This window comes from Balaenoptera borealis, assembly GCF_965194805.1.
Source record: "Balaenoptera borealis genome assembly, chromosome: 13".
Taxonomy (NCBI): Eukaryota; Metazoa; Chordata; class Mammalia; order Artiodactyla; family Balaenopteridae; genus Balaenoptera; species Balaenoptera borealis.
Window position 1 is genome coordinate 94357836 of NC_138870.1, and position 27816 is coordinate 94385651.

Below are 27816 nucleotides of genomic sequence, written 5' to 3' on the forward strand. Positions count from 1 at the left end.
AAAATCTGGAAAAACAATTAAAGCCATCTGCTGGCCCCAACTGAGGAGCAGGAAGACAAAGTTCAATTCAACAAGAATGACAGTTTCTTACTCCAGCCCAGGCACAGTGCAAGATCCTATGGATCCCAAAGGCTCCCCTGATCTCACAGTCTAGGTGGGGGTAGAGGGGCAGACAGTTGAACAAATGTTGATCTAAAAAGTCCTAAAACAGAGGTCTGGACATGATGTTCTGGAAAGCAGCAAGAACGTGGGAGGGATGGGAGCAGAGACAAAAGGCATCCAGGAGGAATCAGTATCCCAACTTATTCTTGAAGATTGAGCCTTACAAATGAGAGAGAGATGTGAGGCGGGAATTTTGGGTGGAACAGAAACAAAAGCACAGAGGTATGAATGAGCCTGGGCAGCACAGCGTGCTCAGGAAGCTACAAGTCCCTTGCCATGGACTTGGAGGTGGAGTGTAGAAAGAAGCTAGAAAGGCAGGCACAAGTCAGGCCAGAAGGACCTGGTAGGCCAAACGAGAGAATGGACCTTATCCACAAGTCAAAGATAAGCTATCAAATCATTTTAAGCTCTTTTAGATGGATGACTGTTAGTAGTCAGGAAGGTGGGTGTGAAGAGTCCAGAAAGAGACCACAAGAGACAAATGCATCCCAGCTCAATTTCCACAAACAAAAATGAGAACAAAACGTTTGACACATCTATTTGACGCAATACATTTAACCAACAAACCTTATAAAATTTGCAACAAAATGACATTTTCACCACTCCTGCATCCCAAGTACCACCAAAACAGCCAGTGCCTCTGTCACCCAAACTCCCAGGAGAGATCCCACAGGTTCCTGAAATGTCCACATGCCCGATGCAGGGACTGTGACACTTCAGGAGTCCTTTTAGTCCTTAGCAAAGAAGTGAACGTCTCCTCTTCCTCTCACTGGAGAGACCACCACGACCAGGTCCATTCGCCTCCTTCACTCGGATGTCAAACCAATTAGATTTCCCGGTTTCACACAATGCTCATCTCAGGTAACTCCCAACCCTGGCACTTAATCAATCAGAAGCACATTAACCACTCCATGCTGATTGAGCAGTAAGCAGGAACTCGTTGAGTGCTGTGTAGCAGGTTATACAGGAGGCAAGAAATAAACATTTACTGCCAGGCTCCATGATGGGAACTTTAAATAATCTCAGTTTCTCATTATGGCAGCTCATCAGCATATGCAGTAATTCCCCCAGTTCAGAGACGTGTAAACAGGAGCTCAGATGTTAAATATCTTACCAAAGGTCATTCAGTTGGTTGGCAGGTGGAGGAACCAGGATTCAAACACCAATATGAGAAATTCTAAATAGTGTTTCTTTCACTACACCATACTTCAAGTATGTATGGATAACAAACATAATGACATATTAAGGTTGGTAATAATAATAACAACAATATCTCCCCTTTAAAAATTGAGAGGGGACGCACATTATACAGTCTCGGATGAAGGGATCACTCAGAGAAGACACAATTGAGTAATCACAACTGGAATCTTCAAATGCTCCAAAAAGGTCACTCCTGAGCATTAGCGGCCAAAAACTGTTCAGACTCAAATAATCAAAGCAACCTGACTATACTCCAGAGAAATATATCAAATCCTCCATACACTTCCCCTCAGGGCCTCTAAGACAACATCTGAAAACACTCATGGCTAATTGCTTGCTCTCCCACGCTCTCTCTTAAATGATTTCTCAAACTACTTTACCACCCAAATTACAGAAATATGTCCAGGATTCACATGGCAGTTCTGATCCGATTTGCCCCAATCCTGGCTCAAGCAGCTTTGCACTACACTACCCTCCTAACTAGATCAGCACCAGCCAATGGGTTTATTCAGGCTGATCTGTGATGGATTAGATAATGAAACCTTAGCCATGTAAGCTGCCTGCTTGTACTGGGGCTGTGGGGGAGAAGAATAGGAAACTAAATACTCCTAGGGGCCACCTAAACACCACATGCACTCGCCATCCCTCCTCCATCTGTTTGCTCACGCTCCAATTACTGCCATTTCCTTTCCACCGGCTCGCATGCTCTTCCCTTCTGTCTCTGAAGGAAGTGCACGTTTGCCCCAGAAAAAGATGTTTACTATGCTTTACAAATGCATATCAAAAAACAATTCAAACAAGTTCATTCACTAAAATGACCATCTTTATTTTTTCCACAAATTATTAAAGCCTGATATCAAACTGATGGCCTGAGAGATGTCAAACCAGAGATTCACTAGCAACATTCTTGTTTACACCAAGTAGTGCATTGAATTTCTTTCCCAGCCCTGTAATCTTGAGGCCTGTCTGCATCAGTCCGCTTTATATCAAAATGAAAGTTAAATCTCTAGTTAGGTTTTGTTGTGTTCACATGTCAGTATTGTAGAGAAAAAAAAATGACAACGTGGCTAGAAAAATGGGAGAGGAAGTTAGGAGACAAAATTCAACTCAGGCTAATCCCTTGAGTTGCCATGAAGAATAATTCTACTTTGAATTCAGATCTTTCTCCTTCTCAAAGACATTCCCAGTTTCACAATCACAAGCTTCCTTGTGAGGTTTGAAAAAAATTAGTAATTTTTACATGACTGTGCCTCAATTTCTCCAACTACAATACTTACCACTCTGGTAGTATTATGGGCTGAATGTCTGTGTCCCCTCCCAAACTAATATCTTGAAGCCCTAGCCCACAACATGATAGCATTTGGAGGTGGGGCCATTGGGAGGTGATTAGGTCATGAGGGTAGGACCCCCATGTTGGGATTAGGACCCTTATAAGAAGAGGAAGAGATCTCTCTCTGTGTGTGTCCACTAGCATACACGGGGAAAAGGCCATGTGAGCACAGAGCAAGAAGGCAGCTGGCTGCAAGCCAGGAAGAGAGCCCTCACCAGACACCAAATCTGCCAGCACCTTGATCTTGGACTTCCAGCCTCCTGAACTGTGAGAAACAAATTTCTGTTGTTTAAGCCACCCGGTCTATGGTATTTTGTTAGGGTGCCTAAGCAGATTAAGACATGTAGAAATGAAAAATTGAATAATTTTAGTGAGATATATAGTTCACAAAATCACTTGGAAGGAAAGCACATCGTTTTTATAACTCTACTCAAATGGTAGCACCACGTTCAGTTTCAGCACCAAACACTCAAAGTCCAAAGAGACATCCACCTAGGAGGAAAGAAACCCAGAACCAAGCAAATGGGAAGATAAAGTACTTCAAGAAAAACAGTATCTACAGAGCAATTACAGGCTACCTGGAAGCCCTTCCCTGAGCCCAGAAAGTCTTCCTGCTACTAGTGGTTGATTCACCACTAACATGAACAACTTTTGAACTCACTTAGCTACAATGGATTTATGACTCTATGGTCAGAAGCAGTTAGTTAGCCATGTAATAATCACATTCCAACATTTCACTACCATAAAGAATTTTGCTGAAAGCTATAAATAATAATTAAGGTGCACCTTGCCTTATGAAGCAGCTAAGTTCCTAGAAAGTTGCACAAAAATTGAATTTTTGCTCATCAAATTGTTTATATTCACTAGAAGAGCTGAACAAAAGAATTTATTCCCCAGTATGTTTAATAAAGCCCAAATTTTTCACATATATCAGACTTGCTTAAAGTGAAACAAACCTCTAATACCTATATATATAACTCACTTAACTTTCTACCAGGTTAGAGTACAATATTTCCAACTACCTTCTTTAACAACTAACTACATCTCTCAAGCTGTGTTTCAGTTTTCAGGTTGAATTTGTCTCTTCCCTCCTACTCCACAGTTCAGGGTTCTCTAATGCTAAACTATTTCTAGGGCTGTGTGAACTCCTCTGCCATCCACATAAAGCTTCTGGATACTGGCCTTGAAAAGGAGTGACCCTTCCTCTCCTCTCTAGGGCTCCTTCTTAGCATAAGGATTATAACAGAAGCACCACAGACTCTCTCGTGTCCCTGGTGCTCCACTTTGGGCAGTAATGATTTATCCCAAAAGTTTAGTGGCTGTAACTCAACAGGGTTGGAATCTGCAGCTTAGAGCCGTAGCTCCATTTAGTCTGTAGTCTTGGGAAATTAACTTCTGTAAAAAAAAAAAAAAAAAAAAAAAAGGGTTAATCCTTTGACACTCAAAAAGTTTGGGGAATCTCCTGAAAGTACTCTCTCCCTTAAATTTCATGATTTTTTTCTATCCCTTAATTATTTAAAAAAGGTAAAATTTCAACTTCAACCTAACAGGCACTGAGCACTTACTATGTACCCAAAACTGTGAAGTATTACAAAGGATAAATACAAAGAAAATATAGTTCCTGTCTTCTAGAAGCTTACAGCATTACTAGGGAAACAAGAATAAAACAATGAAGGGACAACACAAGATGGTGCATAATTAAGCATCAACACAACAGGAGGCAAGAGGAGGGTCTGACTGGTGTGAGCTAAGCTGTCAGGGAAGGCTTCCCAGAAGAGCTATGACCTCCGAGAAACTCCATTTGTGTTAAGATATAAGAAAAAAACATGTGCTTTAAGACAAATCCGTATACCAAAAAGCAAGTTACTCTAGATTTTTTACATGTATGTTTACATGGGCCTATAGGCATGTCTACACCACTGATATCATTTCCTAAAACTGCCTCACCCCTGCTCGTTCTCCTCCAGCTACACTGGTTTCTTGTTCTCAAACATATCAAGCACACTTCTCCGTCAATGCCTCTGTACCCACAGTTCCTCTGCCTGAACCCTCTTCCCTCAAATATCTGAACGGCCCATTCCCTCAGGTCATCCAAAGGTCACCTATCAGAGAGGCCTTCCCTAACCATCCTCCTCACCACTCTCTACCCCTTCCCCTGTTTTATTTTTCTTCTTAGCACTTAGGACCACCAAATAATAGTTAATTTCTTTACTGTCTGTCTCTTTCAATTAGAATATTAGTTCCATGAGAGCGGAGTCTTTGTTTTGTTTACTACCATATTTCCTAGGCTCTAAAACAGGGCCTGGCACTTAGCAGCTGTTCAATAAACATCAGTTAAATGAATATTAAATATCCTATCATTCTGATAAGAATGATAGGAAGGTCCCAGAGATGTAGGTGACCTAGGCTTAAATTTCATCTTTTCATGAACATTACTTTTCCTTTACTCCCAATATATCTCAAATTTCAACCCCCCCATAAAACCCTCCTTGACCATTTCAGCAAGAATGACCATCTCTTTCTTCTGGCCCCAGTGGCACAAATCCTCTGCATAGTTTGGCTCTAAATTTTGCAATGCCTTGCGACACACATCTATCCTGTGGTATCTCTACTCCAGTTCCTCTGGAACTTACCAAAAAAATTCATATATATATATATATGATATGTATACATACCTATGTATGATACACATACATATATGTACCCACACAGGTGCACTTTTTTCTTTTTTTTTTAACTTTTCACCCATTTTGGCTCCCCACCTAGATTGCAGACACCAAGTACCTTAAGGTCAGGGAACTTGACATAATTTTTAGAGATAACTTAGAAATCATCCTGTACCAACACTGTATTTTACAACTAAGGAAACAGAGGCCCCCAAAGAAGGGATTTTCCCAGAACCATACAGGTAGTTGAAGGTAGGGGGCTAAATCAATGATGATTTGAATACCTGTGTCACATGGTGTATTGGAACTACAACAATGAGAATGCATAAAGTGAAAAATAAATGAAGATCCACAAGTACACAGAGTGAAAAAAGGATTCTCCGTGGGATAGTTCTAAGTTGCCCATCTGTACCCAAAGGACCTAATCCACTGCTTCCTCTGCATACTCCAAAGTCCCTATACACTGCTCCATTTCCAAATACTACTCTCCTTGGCCAATTTGAAGGCAACCAGCAAATAATGGGCCCCAGGAGGAAAGGTGGGGAAGGCAGTGGGAGCCTCACTATTAACCATGATTGACAGAAACGATAAATGAATACAGACAGACACAGATATATGCACACACCAAGCAGAAGATGCTCACCAGCACCCACATCCAATCTTCTCTCCTCATCATCCAGCGTTAACCCACCTCACCTGAAGTCTCCCCATATTCCTCTATATTTTCTCCACGGCCCGAGCTTTTACTTCTCACAAGCCCTCTGCCTGAGGGAGTTCAAATGGAGAACAAAAGGAGGCAAACGAAACAAAAGAATTCAAAAATAAACACCAAGAGGGTCACTTTACCCAAGTCAACGCAAGTAATAGAGTGGCCTCTGCAAGGGAGACCAAGAAGCACACAGCAAACACGCCAGGCTTAAATACAGCTCCGTCTCTAACACAGGAAGTCAGACAGAGCCTTGAAAAGCAGAGAGAGAAGAGCACAGGAAGTCTTTTAGCACTGCAGAGATTTCCAAGAGTGCTGTAATGGAGAGAGCACAGGAATAGGAATTAGAAGACTAGGCTTCTAGCTCTAGTTTTACTACCAGCTAAGTGAGTGGCCCTAGGCAAGTCACTAGTCTGCTCTGGATTTTTGATTCCCCATCTGTACAATGAGGTAGTTAAAACATTTTGGGACTTGAATAAAAAAAGATGAAAACTGTTGACTTTCTCCCACCAAAGAGTACTATTTTGCATAAGAATCTTCCAAGTCTATCCAGGTTAAGAACTCCAGTCAAATACCATGTCTCTGGTCACTTCTATCTCTAACATTCTATGATTCCAAGAGAACTGGGCAGAAGTCTAAACGATTGCTGGTACGTAAGCCTCACCGTTTCATAGTAAGTATGTTCTGAACAGAGACCAAATCCTAAAACCTGGGACGGTTTCACGATCTTCCTCCAATTACGAAGTCAACTGACATCGTCACTACATTTGCCAGTCCCTATCCAAATCAACCGGCTTCTCCTTGAGTCCACAACTCAGAATCCAGTCTTCTAACAGCCCTATAAATTTTCTTTTATACCCCAGGACATTAAAGAACTAGTCGGTGCCCCAGCTATGTAAGATGCAACTGGCAAAGTACAGGAGGGGCAGGTCCTGTGCCGCCAGACTCACTAGCTCCACGAAGTTAATGAGCTCGAGCACCACGGCGTCCCCTAACACTACCCAACTCTTCGTACTTCTCACACTCCTTGTGCAACTGATTTAACCCACAATCTAAGCCACATCCCCTTTGGGCTCTCGAGGAGGTTTCTCGCTTTTCACTCCTCTCCTTTCTATGTCGCTCCCCTTCTCCATCCCAGTTGTGTGCCGAGGGCTGACAAAAAGGTACTCCCTCTTTTGGGAAGGTTTCCCACCACTCTCTCCCCGTCCTCGACTGGGTCCCCGGCTCTCTGGACAACAGACCCAGGATCTCTCGGCTTCCACCCCACCCCAAGGAACTAAGGAAGGGTTTGAAGAAATGGAATCCATCTCAAGCACGTTCAGTTTCCTCCCAACACCTATTCATGCGACGTGGCCCCTCGTCCCCTCAGGGATCAGGACCCTCCAGGGCACACCAGGCTCCACCTGCGCCCTTCGCCTCCAAGCCGGGGCTCGCCCCACCTTCCAAGCAGGCCCCGACCGGCCCCCTCCCACCTCCAAGCCGGGACCCCGGGCAGCCCTCCCCGCTCCAAGCCCGGGAGCCCCGAGCCGCCCCGCGGCCCCCGCGCCGCACCCCCGCGGTAACGGGGCACCCGCCCCGCACGGTCACCTGCATCCCGCCGCCGTCGGCCACCGCCTCCTCGGTGCGCGGCCGCTTGCTCAGGCCGGGTTCGGCTCCGTCTCCTCCCCCTCCGGGCACCGGCAGCTCCAGCTCCGACTCCCGCTTCATCCCCCGAGCAGCGGCGCCGGGCCCGAGCTGAGGCGGCTGCTGCGGCTGGGCGCCTTCCGCCATCCGCCCGCGCCCCCCTCACCTCCGGGAGCCCGGCGACCCGCCACAGGCCACCTCCCCCTGGGCCTCGGCCCCGACTGTCGCGACAGGCGGGCGCGCGCCTGCCCCCGCCCACGCGTGCGTGCGTGCGTGCGCGCGCGGGCCCGGCGCCCCCTCGCCGGTGGCGGGCGGTCGCCGCTGGTCGGTGGCAGGCCGGCTTCCCGGCTCGGGGCAGCCGGTGGGTCGCGACGGGCACTCGTTCGCGCCCCTACGCGCACACACGACCTCCGGCCCGGCCCGGCCCGCCGCGCGCCCCGCCTCGCGGACTCACGGAGTTAGCCCGCCGGCCCGCGCTCGTTACCTCACACTGGCCCTCGCCACACGCCGGGCCGAGGGAGGAAGGGGGCGGTCCGGGCTCCCTAGGCGTGGGGAGGGGTGTTTATTTGGCGTGAGGTGGGGCTCGAAGCCGGAACGAGCTGACTGGCTGGGATCCTCCGACCCGCCACTGTGGCAGCCCCGGGAAGGCGGGGAGAGAGAAAGAAGGAGGAAGGGCCTGGGATCTGGGACTCCAGCCCGCGCGGGAGGCCGGGGCGGCGGGGGAGGGGGGAGGCGCGGGAGGGGGGCGGTGGCCGAGCCCGCGGAGGGGGCGGGGCCAGCGCCCCTCGGCAATCTCCGCCGCCTCCGCTCTGGGCGCCCGAGGGAGGCCAGGAAGAGATCGGGGGAGCTCGGGAATTTCCGGCGCGGTCGAGGGATTGTCCTGGAGGTACCGCGCGGCTGGAGTTACAGGGCGGAGGGGGCGGAGTCTGTTTCCCTGAGGGCGGGGCCACAGCCTAGAACGGGCGGAGCTTGAGAGGCCCGAGGCCGCGTAGCAACTCCCTCTGGCGGGACTCGCTGTGCAGCGTTGTGCAGCGAATTCGCCCATCTGGCCGCGTCGGTTCCAAGCGAGGGAAGAGGCGCTCTGGGGGAGAGAGGTCTTTGCTTGCTCCCTCTCCCGCAGGAGAATGGGGATCTCGAGTTGGAAGGTCCAGGAATGAAGCCACCACTACAGGCCTCTCTCCCCAGTCCTGAAAGCCTTTACTCTAATCATAATTATTGTCACATTTGTGGTCATCTTAATAATACCTGATGTCTGTAAGAGCTTCACAGTTTGCACAATGGATTCGCAGACCCGTTCTGGAGACGGTGGTATAAGCAGAGTAGATACCACGATCTCTGTTTCATTGATGGTGAACCTGAACCTTGGTTAAGTCCTGCAGATAAAAACTGGCAGATCCTGATCTCAGGAAACCAGATCATATTCTCTTTCTTTGCACCTTGCTGCCTAACACTTTATTGCTTATCAACTTCGTGCAATTAGAGATATTTGTGCAATAGCTTCTCTCTCTTACCGGACTGTAAGGACTAAGACAGCATCTACTTTCTCTGGGTTCCATGTCGTGCCCACCCCTGTTCCATCATTTGCAAAATAAGGAGATGATTTAGATCAGTGGTTTGAAAGCAGGGACGATTTTGCACCTACCCCTCTCCCCCAGGATGTCTGTCAACATCTGGAGATATTTTTGGTTGTTACAGCTGGGGTGAGTTGGGGAAGGGGGTGCTGCTGGTGGATAGAGACAAAGAACGGCTGGCAAAGTTGTTCAACATCCTACAGTGAACAGGACAGTTCCCACAACAGTTATCCAGCCCAAAATGTCAGTACTGCTGAGGTTGAGAAACCCCGGGTTAGATGATTTCTCAGGTCATTTCCAGATAGGCCTATGATTTATCCTTTGAACTTGAGTTTAACCTGACTAGTGCTGGAACAGTCCAGTGATAAAGATTCTTGCTTGGAGTCAGACCAACCCAGGTTTGAATCCAGGCTTTACCACCTACTGCCCATGTGATGTTGAACCACTGATGACTTAAGAATTTCTATATTGAGGGGGATTAGGGCCTGCAGACTGGTTGCAAGGGAAGACTGGGGGACTTGTCTTAAAGCTGAGTTTTCATAGCAGGCACATTGTTTTAACTAGGCTATGTTATAGACCAATAAAAATAGTCAAGTTTTAGCTCTGTCACTTACAAGTCATGGTGCCCTGTGAAAGCTACTTAGCCTTTCTATGCCTCAGTTTCTTCATCTGAAAACTAGGATAATAATAGTACCTTCCTGAAAGGATTATTGTGAGGGTTTAAATGACTTATCACACATTAAGAACTTTGAACAGATTGGCCTATGGGAAGCACTCAATAAATGATAAGAATGTATCATTATCACTACCACTGTGTTTTTTTAATTACATAAGGTGGCTTTGTGAGGCTGCTAGAGATTAAGCTGGGCAGACAAAGCTCCCCAAGTCAACCTTTAGTACAACCACTGTTGGGCAAATCAAGTATTTTCACCAAGCCTTCAATTCCTTGTTTGTAAGATGACAATAATTGTCACAATGTTGTTCTAAGGATTAAACGAGACAAAATACTTAGCACAGCACCTAACATATAGTAACTGCTTAATAAATGGTAAATATTTATCATGTAATTTGTTTAGTGCCAGTAAGCTACTGGCTAGGGACCCATGGGGCTGGAAAGAGAAGCTTAGACATCTCTTAATACCGCTATTTGGGCCTTTGGGTTGGGAGTCCAAGTACCTGCAAGCTTGTTCTTGAGCTCCAACCTAAGTCAGCCAGTACTCCACAGCAGATGGAGCTTGATCCTGTCCAACCAAGCATTATGTATTTAAAGAAAAATTGGGATGTTTCCTGATGGACTGTGGAACAACAATGGCTATTTTTTTTTAACCTAGGGACATCAGTGTTTGATTTTCCAAAAAGTTTACTTTCTAGACTGGTATCTTAAGAATTCTTTTCCCTTCCCAACCTATCTTGCCAAAATACTGGAATCTAAATGATGCTAGGTCCTCCCTGGGCTGCTCCATGACCCAGCAAGAAATAAGATTTGGGATCAGGGCTGCTTGTGACTCAAATTATTGTTATCCAAGTAGCATACATGTCCCCTAAGAAACAGAGCGATGTGGTATGGGAATGTTTGAATGACCAGGCAGAACAAAGAGAAATTGGACCCTGCCTTGTAAACACACATTAAGCAACTAGGGAGGGAGAGAATAGAAGCCTATAAATAGTGGAAGAGGCCAAATGCACCCATGACGGCACAAAGACCAGGATCATTTCTTTCATATACATCTGCAGCTACCTGTTTGGGAACAGGTGGTTATAAAACATTACAGAGGAAGAGGACAATTTTAAAATATTTTCCTAGAAAGAATTTTGAGCTGCAGAAACTATGGAAGTCCTAACATTTATTCATTTATCCACTCAACAAACTATGGGCAGGAGTCTAGGATACCAAAATGAATAAGGAGCTCACAGTCTAGGGAAGAAGGGATGAGCAAATAAAAAGACAATTGTCATGCATCATGATAAGGAGGTCACCTCTCATAGTGGTCAAGAACACAGACTCGTGTCAAACAGACATGGGTTTGAATCTGGCATGGCCATCTTTCTGGTCTTGGACAAGAAAGATCCTTCGCATCTCTAAGGCCCAGTTTTTTCATTTGTGTGACAAGCACTGATAACAACCCAATATTCATTCTCCTCTTATTCTTTACTAGCAGAACCTCAATTTTGTTCAGGGCAGAAATCTTCCCAGCTTTAAAAAGAAAAAAAAGAAAGAATTCTCAGTCTCCCTGGCAGGTAAGGGTGGCCACGTTACACAGTTCTGGCCAGAGAGAGGTAGGTAGGGGATAGCATCCCTTCCCAACTAATTAGACAAAACCATAAGAAGAAAAGGCTCTTTGCCCTTCATCTTTTGCTTTTTGTCATTTATCCTTCCTCCCGCCCAAAACACAGATGGGAAAAACGACAGCCCTCTTGTGTCCACAGTAACAAAAACTACAGGCTAAGAATGGTACTGTGGGGCCACCATAGCAGCCCCAGCCCATCCACCTCTAATTTATCGTTATTTGAGCAAAATAAGTTCCCATTTGCTTAAGCCACTGTGGACAGGTTTCTACATGCAGCCAAACTTGACTCCTCACTGATATAATCTGTAAACTGAGGATGATAATAGTATCTCCCCCCACCCCGGGTTCTTTTGAATATTAAATAATGCATGTAAAGCACTTAGCATGACACCTGGCTCATAGACACACTCAATAAATGGTAACTTAGACCTTTTTACTACTATTATTACTGCTGTTATCCTTATTAATATGATTAGTATATGTGCCCCAACAGCTATAGGAGTGTATAGGAAGATGTAACTCCCCCTGCCTGGCGGAGACAGGACAAGCTTCACCAAGAATGTTGTGTTTGATCTGGGTCTTTAAAACTGGGGAGGAGTTTCCCACGATATGGTTTCTGATAAAAAGTGAGCACATTCTTGGGTGCCTGCAAGGACTTAGGAGGCATTCAGCACTGCTCACCAGGAGAAAACTCTGATAAGGTGATAATAGTGCCGGGATCAGGTCAGAGGACCAGAAATGGAGTCAGTTGTCTTCAAACTGAGACTGGGAGAGGTAAGTGGGTGCCGGAGCACCTAGCCACGGGGCCATTGTGGGCCCATAGCAGACAAGAGATGGTATGAAAGATCTACTCAAACACCAGGTATTGTTAGCCCTATACTCTGGTTACTGACAGACGTCAGATGAGCTGGTGGTGTAAATCTCTGTATTTATAAGCTCTTTGAGAACATGAGTGTTTTCTTAATCCCTTCCTTGATGTCTGTGTACCTAGCACTGAGCGCAGAGCGTGACACAAAATATGTGGCTCTTCCAACAACCCTGAAGATATTCAAAAACACAGACCTTCATCTCACATCCCCTGGAAGACCAGCTAAAGACCCAGAGCAGAGCAGAGCCTCTTGGAAATGCTATCTTAATCGTGGACTCTTCTAAATAGAGGCAGAGTGCTCGAGGCCTGAAATCCTTCCCCAAAAATGTATTATCTCTTTAATCAGAGAGAGAAGAGTAGATATAAATAGAAGAGAGCATTTTCTACTCCAAAGCTTTCTTTTCCCAAAAAAGAAAGACGGAGAATACCCTTGATAATTCATCAGCCGGATGAAGGGGAAACCACTCCTGCCATGTGGCTGGCTGATCCAGGAACAGATACAGAGCCTAATGAGAAACTGAGTTCAGCAAAGGAGGAATGTCTGATGTTTAAGCCTCATTAGGACTGTAAAACCAGCCGTCCAGACACAAACCCGGCCATTGACTTTGACCTCACTTCCCTACCTCCCTCTGCTCATGGCATTATTGAACCTGGGTTTTTCCTATAGGCCAGAACCTTGCCAACCCTTTTGCCCTTCACATAATGTGTTTGTCTGGTTTCTATTTCTGTAGTTTGATGAAGGATGATAGCAGGGTATTGAGTGGTTGTTTTTCATTTAGTGCCGTCACCGCCCTCACCCTGCCCCCTACCCCCCCGCCCTTCTCTCAAGTTGGGTTTTCATTGTCTGTTTTGTGCCTCATTCTCGGTTGTTATTGCTTCCTTACAGAGTGGGGAAAACATTTTATTTTATTTTATTTTCCAGGCCGTGGTATACATAGCCAGATGTATGCATATTTCCCGCAAAGAATTATGGTGTTTTAAAATTGGAAATGACCTCAGATGAGAAAAGCAGGAAAGGTCAGATATTCACTGAGACCCTAATACATGCCAGACCCTGAAGCAGGAGACTTTTTCACATTTAATCCTCACAACATGTCCGCCAAACAGATGGTACTACATCTCATTTTACAGATGAGAAAACTGAGATCCAGAGAGGTGAAACGACAAGCTCAAGGTCATACAGAATGGTTACTAACAAAGGAACTCCCTTCCCCCTACTCCAAGCCCACTGTCCCTTCCATACCTCAGCTTGTCTTTGCAGACTTTTTAGGGCGTTTTAAATTGGGAAGATACAAATCTCATAGGGAAGAGGGGAAAAAAAGTATAACTTTTTGTTTTCTGAAACAGAACATAACCATCTTGATCCTGCATTCCACCTGGGGCGTAAGCTCCTGGACCTTTGTTGCATCAAGACATTAGGTCTTCATCGTATCCGGCACCTGCTCAAGTACCTTCCTCCGGGTCGCTGTCTGGATGTCAATATCCATCTGACTGGCCTCTGCTGAGCTGTCCTGCCTGCTCCTCAGTTATTGATCCACCCAGAGAGCAGCCAACCCAGGGCTTCTCCAGGAAAGGCTCTGTCCTATCAACTTCACACCTCTGTCAAGGGCATTGGAAAACCCCCGCTGTTCCCATACCTCTCCGAGGCCTTGGGAATCTCCAAGAGGCTGTCTTGGGCCCCTGCTGTGTAGACACAGAGGAAGCATCCCTACTTCTCATACCCTTGCTGGAGGGGAACCCTGAAAAGGAGGTGAGGCACAGACCTCCTCTCCTTCCAGATACTGCAGGATACCACAGATACCGCTCTATTTCTCCCTGTCTCCTCCCGAGGCTCCATCTAGGAAGAGTCAGGGATCCTCAGAGACCCACATGCGGCTCCAGCTCTGATCTCCTCTGGACTCACCTCTTTCTCTCCTCAACCCTCGCCACATTTGCCTCTCCTGGGTGAAGGCAAAAGACTGGTCCTGGCTGATTCCAATCCTGGAAAAAACCTCTAGATTTTGCAGGGTGTAGATTTCATGACCAGAGCCATGCAGGATTTAGACTTTGGGAGTTAAAAAGACCAGGTTTTAAAACACAGAGACTTTTCTCGCAAGCTATATGTTTCAAAAGTCTTTTGAAATTCAAAAGCTTGGCCCTGACTCTCCTTTCTCTTTTCCTTTCCACTGTAACAGCTTTATTCTTGAAAGGAAGGGCGGGTGGGAATAGTGGAAGATACCAGGGAGAGGAGGGAGAGAGAATATGAGTTAATATTTCTGTGGCAAAGACAATGTCTGCACCGTTTCATCGTCCACTGAACACAGATACAGTTCTCAGCCTCCTTTGCAGTTAGGATGGGGACATATGACAATGTTCTGGCCAATGGAATGTGGGTAGAAGTTTCAAGCCTGGCCCCTGAAAACATCCCTGTCTATCCTGTAGTCCTCTTTCCCCTCCACAGCAGCAGTGGAGGCCATGAGCTAAAGAGATAACATCATAAGAGGAAAAGGAACCTGGATGCCTGAGTCATCAATTGGAGGAGAGCTGCAGAAGACTATGATGTGTGCAGAAATGAAACTTAATTATATTAAGACACTGAGGTTTATTCAGGTTTGTGTGTGTGTGTGAAACGGAGCAGGACTCTATGGTCCTTGCTCCACCCCCCACCCTGGTCCTCAGCCTGCCTTTTGTCTGTGGAAAAACTCTAGCCAAAGAATAAGTTTAATCAGAGAAGTGGGAAAATGCAGAAACAAAGGTAAACAGTCAAAGGAAACCAAATAATAATAGTTTAGTCACTAAGCAAAGTCAAGGACTTTTAGTTCCTCCTTAAGGGCTGTAGACAATATTCTGAGCCATGTCCTGCGAGCTGTCTTATAGATACTGAAACCCCTGCCAGGTGGAAGAGGTTAACTGCATGATGACCAGGCTGTAGCCATGACACAAGCTGCCGCAATTCTGAGAATTGGCCTCCAAGAAATGGAAACAAACCAAACCTCGAACTGAAGATTAACTGTACCTAAAACAATCAAGATGAGGCTGATCAGACCACCAATGACCAATTTCAAGATGACTGTCAGAGCTGACTGTATTGTTTCTGCATGTAGGCCCCTCCCTCTGTCTATAAAAGCTCTTACCCCCTGATTGTCAGGGGCGGGGGGGGGGGGGGAGGGCGGGGAGTCGGCCTTTGGACAGACGTCCACACCCACCCACCCCACCCACACCCATCCCCAGTTGCCGGCATCCAAAATAAAGCAAACTTTCTTTTCCACCAACCTGGCCTCTTTATTGGCTTTTGAGCAGCAAGCAGCCAGATGCCACTTTCGGTTACGTGTGTGTGTCTGTGTATGTGTGTGTTTTACAGCAGCTTACATTACTTACCCTAACAAAATAACTAAATATTTTTCTACTTCATAATCAATGTGTAAAAAGGGCAGTGGTGGAGAAGCAGAATCTTGACCATTTTGATTAAAATCTATGATATCGAAGGTACTTAAAATGACACCAATTCTAATAAAATATTAAGTATTATCTTTGGACAATATACAAAGCTTGACATTGAAGGAGAAGTGATGGGAAAGAAAACAAGAATGATATCTTGATAAAATAGATTAATAACAAGGGCCTACTGTATAGCACAGGGAACTATGTTCAATATCTTTTAATAACTTATAATGGAAAAGAATCTGAAAAAGAATATATATATTATATATAGTATATTATCATATATTATGTTATATATAATACACAATATAATATATATTATATACATATTGTATATGCATATATTATATATAAATTATATGTTATATATGTTGCATATATAATATATAGTATATAGCATATATGGTATATATAGTATATATAGTATATAATATATAATATAATTATATTCTATACTGAATGTTATATACTATATATTATATTACATAGTGTATATTTTATATACACTTTATTATATATAGTGAATATATTATATATGTATAATATATACATAACTGAACCACTATGCTGTACACATGAAACATTGTAAATCAACTATATTTCAATAAAAAAAAATTTTTTTTAATACCACAGTAAAAGAATGATATCTCAAATCCCTTCTTTCAACCACCCTGGCATAAAACCTGGCATACTGAGATGCTTAATAAGTAATGATTGAGTGAATGAAAAATCCATTAACCTATCAACTCTCTTTAAATCTGAGACATTTACTATTTTAAGTTTTATAGGGAAGAGCAAAGGAAGTAGAGATAAAAAAAACATGAAGAGGGGAAAAAAAGTTGGGAATAGTGAGAAGGTGAGGTGGAAATAATTTTCCACAAGGCAAGCATCCTTCCTCATCCCCACTTTTATGACTTAAAACAGTGCTTACTCCCTGTAATTTTGCACTCTTCATGCTCACAAACACACAAAAGTAAGGTTACAATTCCTGTTTATTATTGATGTTAACATACAAAACGGCAAGTGCCACAGTGAGAGGCAGGCAGAAGCCAACACATTGGGAAAAAAAAAACATTCTATCCCTGAGACTTGGAATCATGCAGAAAGGCTTTTGCGGTTTGAAAGGGCTCAATAAATAGCACCTCTTCCCTATCAAGTCAGGAACTGATTCAGAGAAACATAGAGAAGAAATCAAAACCTTTATTACTGATAAACACTAGGTTTGAGTGTGCAGCCAAACCTAGGATGTGCTGCGAACCTCCACCCTTGAATTAGACAGACTCAACCACCAAGCCACTGGCATAGCTGGAAAGCCACAAGCTGCCCCCAACAGGGACAGGCTCCTTACTGCATGGCTTGACCCTCTCAGACTCAAGCAAATTTGAAGAGTAAGGAAGTTGCTAAGCCAAGCTGTGTCCAGTTCTTCCCAAATCACTAATCAGATAAATCACTCCCCTGTCCAGTCGGCTTTAGCTAAGACATGTGGCAGAAACAAACTCCTCCAAATTCCAAGTGGCTTAGAATTACTAGGATCTCTTGTTCATATATACATTATGGGTTGGCTTTACGTATATCATCTTCACTCTGGGACTCAGGCTGATGGACTGGTCCATATCTTGGTCATTACTGATCTGTGGCAGAGGGAAAAAGGGGGACAGTGGTGGACCACATGATGGAAGGGACCTACCTATGTTCTCCTCTTATTCCATTGGCCAAAGCAAGTTACACGGCCACGCCTGCCCTCAGTGGAGTGGGGATGTCTAATCCTCCTGAAGGGAGAGGCAATGAATATGTTTAAATAATACCAATCTACTACCCTCTTTCCCCCAGGAGATTCACTTTTCCCAATCTGCACCCAAAGCCAGAGGAGAAAGTAGTAGATGCTGTTGTTGCCACACGCATATCCCCTTGGCCTCCCGTGGAAGTCACCTTGGGTTCTGCAGACAGTCCCCACACATGCCATGCATGTCACCTGCTTGCTAACTTGGACACCTGCCTGAAGGGCTCTCTCTGGCTGCAGGAGCCATGCGGTCCAGGGAACCAAGTGTTCCAGAAGGAGCCCCAGGAGAATTCCCAGAAGCACCAATTAACCAAGGAGGGACAGAAGTTGGTATATAAATTCCCCATCTTCCTCACCTCTTGGTAGTACAGTTGGAAGGTATTTCTACACAATCCTCAGAGGATCCATAATGGGCATGAGCTCCAGTTGCCCACAATGGTAACTGGGTCATAAATGGAGCTTTTCCTCTCTTTTCTTCCTTCCCTGTCTTCCTCCCCCACTGTGCTTCCTGGGATCACAACCCAAATTAACCACTGCACCCAAATCCCTGGGTTGGGGTCTGTTTTGAAGAAACCCAACTACAACAGGGATGGAAGTTTCTCCTGTCAAAGACCTGTGTCCTAATCTCTCATCATTCCCCAGCTATTCTTCTGCCTACTCAGATTCACAGCACAAAATAGTGTGAGGGCAAAATGAATCTTACACAGTAACTAACACCTTCCTTTTGGCTGGAACTGCCATCTTCTAATAATTCACCAAAATGACCAACACAAAGAGAAAGAGACGGGGCACCTCTGTGTCCTCTAGGCCTTTTAGAAAGTACGGAGCTGTTCCTTGGTCACATACATGTGAATCCACAAGAAAGGTGACGATCAAGGGATGGGCACTGTTCAAAAATTCCCCCAAATCTTCCCATGGGAAAACAGGAAGTGTCCACCATGTTCCCCAGCACGCTGTTGGCACCATAGTCAAACAAATCAAGGGCAAGATTCTTGCCAAGAGAATTAGTGTATGTATTGAGCATATTAAGCACTCTAAAAGCTAGGATAGCTCCCTGAAACATGTGGAGAAAAATGATCCCAAAAAGAAGGAAGTCAAAGAGAAAATTTATTTATTAAAAAATAAAAATAACTTTTATATACTAAGCACTTTCCATATTGAGCCTCACTATATAAGTCTCAAAATAACCATGTGAGGTCGGTATCATGATCATCCCCACTTTGTGGATGAGGAAACTGAGGCTCAGGGAGGAGGGCCAGCTCCCCCAGCACCCGTGGGGAGGCTTCTGGCTTCTCGTCAAACCACTTTGACTTTGTAGCTATCTCGGCTGGTGTCAGCTGGTCTCTGCCTTAGACATCTTGGTGCCTCTCTTTCTTTCCAGCCTGTAATTTAGAATTTCTCAACTGTCCCTGCGCAGCTGTCACCATGCCTTGGACACAGTTCAGTGGCGGGATTGTTGTGTTATAGGCGCGGGGAATATGACAGTGAAGGTGACAGACCAGGTCTCTGCTCTCATAGGGCTTATTTTCTGGTGAGGAGAGAGGGACAATAAGCAATAGAAATGTTAGATAGTGGTAAATGCTACTCAAGAGAATCAGACCAGACTGATGGGATTGAGAGAGAGTGGGTGGCTAGTTTTTGCTGGGAGACCAGAGAAGGCTGCTTTTCCAAGAGGGTCACTTTTAAGCCAAGAGCTGAATCACAAGAAGGTGCCAGCCATGGAAAGTTATGGGGGAAGAGCATTCCACGCAGAGAGAGCAGCATAAGAGAAGGCCCTAAAGGGAGTACTGGCTTGAGGAGACGTAACTAGGAGGGGGTTAATAAATAATAACACTCGCCTTCAGTGGGTATATGATTATCAGAGGCAAGCCACACCGGAGTCCTGTGCTTTGAAGAATCAACACAGAGAGGGCGGACTCCCAGCTTAATCTCCCTCCCAGCCCCTCCTCGTTTCCCCACCTGTTTCAGCTTATCCTCTCTCAACACTGCTTGGAATCCGGAATCTGGTCCCACTCCCAACTTAGGTGAAATGAATTGCTCCTTCAATAAGGACTTTAAAAATGGTCCACGTCAAAAAAAAGAAAAAAACTCCACCAGGGCACTGGAGCACATGGCACAGGCAGGGCACTGGACTTCTACTCTAGCTCTTTGCCGCCTTCCTAGACTAGGAGCACTGAGGCGACTGGAATCCCTCCCTCCCTCTCTCTCCCCGTCTCTAGCCTTTTGGGATGTGCAGTACACACAGAAAATGCACTAAGCCGGTCCCCTTAGCACTTTGCAACAGTTGCAGTGAGTCTAACACATGGTTACTTATTAACCGGTCTAACTTCCCCTCTAGCTATACATCAAGGGCAGCAGACCCAAACGCCCACAGGGACCTAGCAGGGAAGGCAACGGCAAACTCACTTTCATGGAATTCTGGAAGTTTGGATTCTTTCTGTGAAATCTCCAGATATTTACATGTTGGCAATTAATTATTTGGAAAAGTTAAATGAGCTCTTGAGTGCATTTTAAGTGCATTATAGATGCATTTTATTCATAAGGGTATTCTCAGTATCTCACAGATGACAAATAATATCTGCTTAATAATATTTGATGAATGAATGAATAAATGAAAAAGAATAAACTTTATGGGAATTAATCAGATCACCTCTTCTCATTGGAGTCCATCTGAGACTTAAATTGTCATCACCTGGCTTAGCCAAAACTGGATTCCAGATGAAATGTAGGTAGGGTGGGCTTAGTTTTCTTTGTTACATCATGTGATGGGATCCAGTTTGTTTACTTTATTGCTCCACTATCCCAAATGACTCCAGTGGCCCTGGGGCTTTCTGGGCAGGAGATCAAATATCTCCAAAGAAGGCTAATTTCCACATGTGGCTCAGCTGGGTTCACACACTAATCAGAGAGACAACTGATAACTAAGTGCCTAGGATCCAGAAATGTTACTTTGACATTAGTATGACCGTAAAATGTTAATGCTGGAAGCATCGCCTAGGGACTAGCCTCTAGTCACAGAGCTCCAATGAGCAGAGGAAGAAACTGATTTGGAAAGTTACCCACCCAAGGTCATGTGCTTCTTAGGCTTGAGTCATCCCTCTTCTCCCTGCTTCCTTTGGCTTGGCTCAGAAGAAGCCACATGTATTCACCTCTCCCCATTTCTAACGCAGTGACCAGTCTCTGTGAGAAATACACACATGTGTCATAAAGCCCTCCGGACTGGTTAACCGTGTGCACTGGCTGTAGACTCTTCTTGGACTAACCCCAGGACTGCTGCCCTGAAAGGGTTTCTCAAGAAACAGAATTAGGTTGAATGCAAATATTCTACTATCAGAAGCCCAGAAGGCATCTGGCGGATGTGATTCAAGGAGAGGGATTGGGTCCTTCCTAGCTTTGTATCCCCAGTAGCACTTAACAGAGGGTGTTCTGTGTAACAGACACTAAGTACACATTTGAGTAGTCCTACTCTGTGCTGGGCTTTGTGCTAAACAGTGGTTCTCAAAGTAGAGTCCCTGGCACTCCTGGGGGCCCCTGAGGCCCTTTCAGGGGGGTCCTCAAGGTCAAAAATATTTTCATAACAATACCAAATGTTATTTACCTCTGCATGCTCATTTTCTCATGACTGTACAGTGGAGTCTTCCAGAGGCTACCTGATGTCTGACAGCTTATAGAATGTGTGCTTGTGATTCCTGGGTTTTGAAAATTTCTCAGTTTTAATTTCAAACATGGTAAATATCAACAGATACAACCCACATAAGAGTTTTTTGAAGTTTTCAATAATATTTAAGAGCATAAAATGGATCTTGGAACCCAAAATTTTGAGATCCACTATTCTAGAGGATGTAAGAAGCTAATAAGTACCAAGAAAAAAAAAAAAAGGAAGAAAGAAAAAGCAGAGCAGGGGAACTGGAAGAGCCTGAGGATGGGAGGGAGGGGCAGGTGATGGAGGCAGGGAAGGGGTGATGGGTGGGAAGGGGCAGCTTCTGGTGTTAAATAGGGTGATACAAACTGGCCTGAGAAACAAATCAACAAATCAAACATTTGATATCTCTGAGTTGCCATTTAAAATCCCTTCATTGATCCTAAATTTAGAAATTTTAATGAGGATTGAATCATAAATATATAAGATTATAATTATGTGCATATCATTTAAAGAAATTGATTAAGAAATGAGTACTGGGGCTTCCCTCGTGGCGCAGTGGTTGAGAATCTGCCTGCCAATGCAGGGGACACGGGTTCGAGCCCTGGTCTGGGAGGATCCCACATGCCGCGGAGCAACTAAGCCCGTGAGCCACAACTACTGAGCCTGCGCGTCTGGAGCCTGTGCTCCGCAACAAGAGAGGCCGCGATGGTGAGAGGCCTGCGCACCGCGATGAAGAATGGCCCCCACTTGCCGCAACTGGAGAAAGCCCTCACACAGAAACGAAGACCCAACACAGCCATAAATAAATAAATAAATAAATAAAATATTTAACAAAAAAATACTTTAAAAAAAAAATTATAAAGAAATGAGTACTTTGGGTACCTTTAAAATTCCACTGTGAGCCCCTCAAAAATAGTATCACTCTCCTCGCCAAGGTAAGCCCTATCCTGATTTTCTTTTTAAATTGAAGTATGGTTGATTCACAAGGTTGTGTTAGTTTCTGGTGTACAGCAAAGTGATTCAGTTATACATATATATATTCTTCTGATTTCTGAGTTAAGTATTCTTTCATACTTTTTGCCAGTGTTACCATCTGCATAAGGATATAGGATATATACAATAAATGATATATTGGTTAATTTTGGAAAACCAAGAAGCAAGCCCAAACCACTGTAAGGAAAGAACAATATTGCTGCTAATAGATGAAGTCTTCCCAGAGAAAATGAACTGGACCAAGTGAGGCATCACAGTGTGTCTCCTGTTGTTTACAAGAGCTGCTCCCAGGGAGGTCAGTGGGTAAGATCAGGGCATCTGCAAGCGCCTGTAGGGTGAGCCATGCACTGCGGTCTGGTAGAAATACATTCACAGGGAGAGGGCTGTTCCGTTTTTTGTTTTGTTTTGTTTTTGCTTTTCAGCTCCATGACCTGACTCTAGGTCTCGGGAGTGGGTCAAACCTGCACACATGTGGAGTTGAAACAACTGCAGGGCACCATTGGGAGGGCAGGGACTCCACCAACACCCAGTCAAGGCAAGATCTAGAAAAGAATCAGAGCTCCGCTGATCTGGGCGTTCTCTTCCTCCAGCTAGGATCTTGGGGATAATGCCCCAAATATATCTGTCTATATGCTAAGTCCCAGGACTCCCTCTAGACTGGTTGAACTGATTGCCCTCTGAGTCTGGGGCACAACTGTCACTCAGTAGATCTCTGGTTTACTGAACCCACATCTTTTTGTTTAGTGATTTACACTCTTTTGGTGGAACTTAGCCTCCAGTAGCTTGCTGAGAAAGGCTGCATGGGAAAGTATTTTGGGATCTTGGCTATTTGAAAATGTTTTTGTCAAACCATCATATGTGGCTGATTCCCTCACTGAGAATAGAATTCTAGATTGAAGATTATTTTCCTTCAGATTGCTGGAGGTATTGGGTCACCTTCTAGCCCTCAGTGTTGCTATGAGAAGTCTGAAGCTGCTGTAGTTCTGTTTTCTTTTTCTCTCTGGAAGATCATAGAATCTTCTTTATTTTCTTTTTTTTTTTTTTAAATTTATTTATTTATTTATTTATGGCTGTGTTGGGTCTTCGTTTCTGTGTGAGGGCTTTCTCTAGTTGTGGCAAGCGGGGGCCACTCTTCATCGCGGTGCGCGGGCCTCTCACTATCGCGGCCTCTCTTGTTGCGGAGCACAGGCTCCAGACGCGCAGGCTCAGTAGTTGTGGCTCACGGGCCTAATTGCTCCGTGGCATGTGGGATCTTCCCAGACCAGGGCTCGAACCTGTGTCCCCTGCATTGGCAGGCAGATTCTCAACCACTGCGCCACCAGGGAAGCCCCTCTTCTTTTTTTTAATCCCGGTGATCTGAAATTCCAGCACCGTGCCTTGAGTTGAGTGTCTTTTCATCCATGATAATGAACACTTGTCCCTTTCAGTTTGGAAATTTGCTTTCTGCAGAATTTCTTGAGTATTTCATGAATGGTTTCCTCCCCTCCATTTTCTCTGTTCTCTTTCTTCTGGAACCCCTATTATTCTTTTTAAAAATTTTTAAAAATGTATTTATTTTTTATACAGCAGGTTCTTATTAGTTATCTGTTTTACACATATTAGTGTATAGATGTCAATCCCAATCTCCCAATTCATCCCCCTCCTCCACCTCTATCCCCCCTTGGTGTCCATACATTTGTTCTCTACATCTGTGTCTCTATTTCTGCCTTGCAACCCGTGGAACCCCTATCGTTCTGATGTTGGGTATCTTCGTCTAGACTTCCATTTTTGTTTCTTTCCTGTTTTCAATCTGTCTTTTTGCTCTAATTTCTAAGTTGTTTCCTTAACTTGATTTTCAAACGCTTTTATTGATTTTTTAAAAAAATTTCAACGATCATATCTTTAATATCTAAAGCTCTTTCTAAATCTTGGAACGTTTTCTGATGGTATCCTGTTTTTGTTTCAGTTCAGGGATACACAAATGTTTTCTTATCTCTATGAAAACAAAATATGTTTTTAAAAACTCCCTGCACGGTGTCTGTTTCTTCCAGGTTGCTTTTATCCTGTTTGTTTTGGTCTCTTTCTTCCATATTAAAGGTTTTCCTCAGATTTGAGGTATTTCTTAGGTCTGTTGACAATGAAATACTAAAAAAAAAAAAAAAAAAAATTGTAAGCTTTGAGTGCATGAGGGACTGTCCACTTGGACCTGCACATCAGGGTGATGTGGGGCCTAGGTGTTGGGAAATCCAGTATGTAAGTGTTTTTTAAGTCTTTCCTTTATGCTAGACATTTTCCAACCTCCTCCCCGGAAGGGAAGGGTTTGGTTTCAGAATTCTAGAAACCAAGCTTAGGGGTGAAGGTTGGAGCCATGGGGGTGTGCTGTTTCCACATTCAGCATTAAAATGCATATGGTTGGGGCTTCCCTGGTGGCGCAGTGGTTGAGAATCTGCCTGCCAATGCAGGGGACACGGGTTCGAGCCCTGGTCTGGGAAGATCCCACATGCCGCGGAGCAACTAAGCCCGTGTGCCACAACTACTGAGCCAGCATGTCTGGAGCCTGTGCTCCGCAACAAGAGAGGCCGCGACAGTGAGATGCCCGCACACCGCGATGAAGAGTGGCCCCCGCTTGCCACAACTAGAGAAAGCCCTCACACAGAAACGAAGACCCAACACAGCCATAAATAAATTAATTAATTGATTAATTAATTTTTAAAAATGCATATGGTTCCTTTATCCCTGTTTTCTGTAAACCGCCCATATCGTCGGCTGTGCCTGGCATTCCACAATCCAGAAAAGCTGTGCTTTACCCTCTCCTGAGAATAATCTTCCAGGCTTCTTCCAGAGTGGGGGAAAATCAGCTGCCAGGAATTGGGGGGGGTGAGGGGGTACCTGGGATCTAATTGCTTCCCAGATACCCCCCAAGATACCCCCCGAGTCCTTCCTATTTTTAGCCCCACCCCCTTCCCCCGCCCCTTCACTCACAGAGAAACCTGGTACAGCCAGTTTCTTTGTCTTGGGCTGACTCTGCTGTGTCAATGAATTTTGTGCTCCACCCTCCCCTTTGCTGCTTTGGATTCGGCTCTCCCAGGCCTGCCCAATGAGTTACCACTGTCCTTCTCTTCTTGTGGTTGTAGTTTCTGTTTTCTCAACATTGTGGGTTTCTTTTTAATTTTTTTCAAAAATCCCTCTTCCGGAAATTCTAGTGGGGTTTCAGGAAGGAGCAAAATTTGAGGCACGTATTCAGTTTGTCATTGTAACCTGAACACTACCCTAGAAATGTGAGATTCAATCTGCCCCTTAAAATTCAGTGTGGGAGTTCCCCATAGTTATGGAAAATTCATAAATTCAACTTATTCTGCAGACTTTGCCATGTACCACACACCAGACACTCTGCTGGAATCTGGGAATACAGATGTATTTAAGACATGGTACCATCCTCATGGATATCAGTTAAGCAGAGGAGACATACTCACAGGAACGTAATACTAGTCCACAACCCCTCACCCTAAACCCTTAGGGGTCCAATGGATCTTGGATTTCAGAATTTATCAGAGTTTAGAAAGATGATATGGGGCATATATCATTATTCTCCTAGCACCCCGGTGGGGCCTGCAGCAACACCTGGGAATCAAAGGTGTTGCTTTGTATTGCTGTATATTGCTGCAGTGAAACGTGCTGATATTCACATTAAATAGGCGGGGGAAAGGACTATAAATAGCCTCACTTCCATCCAGGACAGGTTTTAAAAACAAATGATTTAACAAACCAAGTCCAGTTTTCAGTTTGGGGATTTCTGTGTTGTTGGTAAGGCCCTGTGACCCTCCACAATGTATTAAGTTCTATAAATGAAGTGTGTACAAAGTACTGTGGATACAGGCTGCAGGGAGGGGGGAAGGCTTCACAGAGGAGGTGATATTTGAGTTGGACCTTGAAGAATGCATAGGAGATCCCCAGAAAGGAAAGGGACTCTTACACTGTTGGTGGGAATGTAAGTTGGTGCAGCCATTATGGAAAACAGTATGGAAGTTCCTCAAAAAACTAAAAATAGAGTTACCATATGATCCAGCAAACCCACTCCTGGGCATATACCCAGACAAAACTATAATTTGAAAAGATACATGCACCCCTATATTCATAGCAGCACTATTTACAATAGCCAAGACATGGAAACAACCTAAATGCCCATAGACAGATGAATGGATAAAGAAGATGTGGTACATATATACAATGGAATATTACCCAGTCATAAAAAAGAATGAAATAATGCCATTTGCAGCAACATGGATGGACCCAGAGATTATCATACTAAGCGAAGTAAGTCAGAAAGAGAAAGACAACTATCATATGATATCACTATTATGTGGAATCTAAAATATGACACAAGGGCTTCCCTGGTGGTGCAGTGGTTAAGAATCTGCCTGGCAATGCAGGGGACACGGGTTCGAGCCCTGGTCCGGGAAGATCCCACATGCCATGGAGCAACTAAGCCTGTGTGCCACAACTACTGAGCCTGCGTTCTAGAGCCCGCGAGCCACAACTACTGAAGCCTGTGTGCCTAGAGCCCGTGCTCTGCAACAAGAGAAGCCACTGCAATGAGAAGCCAGCGCACCACAACGAAGAGTAGCCCCTGCTCACTGCAACTAGAGAAAGCCCGCGTGCAGCACTGAAGAACCAATGCAGCCAGAAAATAAATTAATTAATTAATTAAATTAAATAAAAATTTCTCACTTTTAATTTCTAGTATGTAACTGTTGAGCCATATAACCCACATAAACGAAAGCTTTTTGGAGGTCTCAACTTTTAAGACTGCAAAGAGGACCTGAGACCAAAAAGTTTGAGGACATTGCTGCAAGCCAAGATAAGTCACTGGCAGATTGGAACAAGAGGAGAGATTTTGTTCTAGAAAGAGCCTTCTAAAAGCAGTGTGGAAGCCAGGCTAGAGTGGAACCAGGTTGCAGGCAGGTGCTCCAGTCAGGGAGTGAGAAGTGATGAGGAGAGAATCGGTGTGGCAATGGGGATAGGAGACGAAAGGATTTTTGCAAGGAACATTCCAGAAGTAGACATGTCAGGACGTATTGATTATCTGCCCACTCTTGCCCCACCATTGCTCCTACCTCAGCAAGCATCACTTTCATCTACATTCCTTTTAGTCTTGGCTGACCGGTCTAACCGGCATCAAGCTTAATTTGCTCCAAAATAGACTCTTGATTTCCCCCAACCCAGACCAGCTTATCTTACAGATGAGGAAACTGAGACCCATAGAACTTAAGAACTTACTAGGGGGAATTCCCTGGCGGTCCAGGGGTTAGGACTCCACGCTCTCACTGCGGAGGGCACGGGTTCAGTCCCTGGTTGGGGAACAAAGATCCTGCAAGCCGCGTGGCAAATAAAATCCCACGTGCTGCGCGGCATGGCCAACACAAACAAACAAACAAAAAACTAACCAGGGTCATGGATATAAACAGAAACAAGATTGAAGCCCTGGTTTCAGGTCGGCTTGTTTCTAAAACTCAGGCTCCTTCCCTGACCCCGGCCTGCCTCTCTTCAAGCATAGAGGTGGCCTCTGGGGCCTGATTTGCATGCATGA

At 44.8% G+C, this 27816-nt stretch overlaps 1 protein-coding gene across 22 annotated transcripts in view; it reads right to left on the reverse strand.

Moving 5' to 3' along the window:
- RBFOX2 (RNA binding fox-1 homolog 2) overlaps window positions 1-8355 on the reverse strand; it is a 266538-nt gene extending 258183 nt beyond the window's left edge. For 9 of the 22 annotated variants that reach the window (XR_014233308.1, XM_082350357.1, XM_082350352.1 and 6 more), the window contains exon 1: window positions 7652-8350. Coding sequence is in view for 21 of the 22 variants with exons in the window: in XM_082350357.1 (XP_082206483.1) it covers window positions 7652-7834 (183 nt within the window). In the remaining variant the exon portion in view is untranslated. Of the gene's footprint in view, window positions 1-7651 lie in introns of all 22 variants that reach the window. The other 13 variants (XM_082350337.1, XM_082350339.1, XM_082350336.1 and 10 more) reach the window with 7 other exon arrangements.
- Window positions 8356-27816: the final 19461 nt, after the last annotated feature.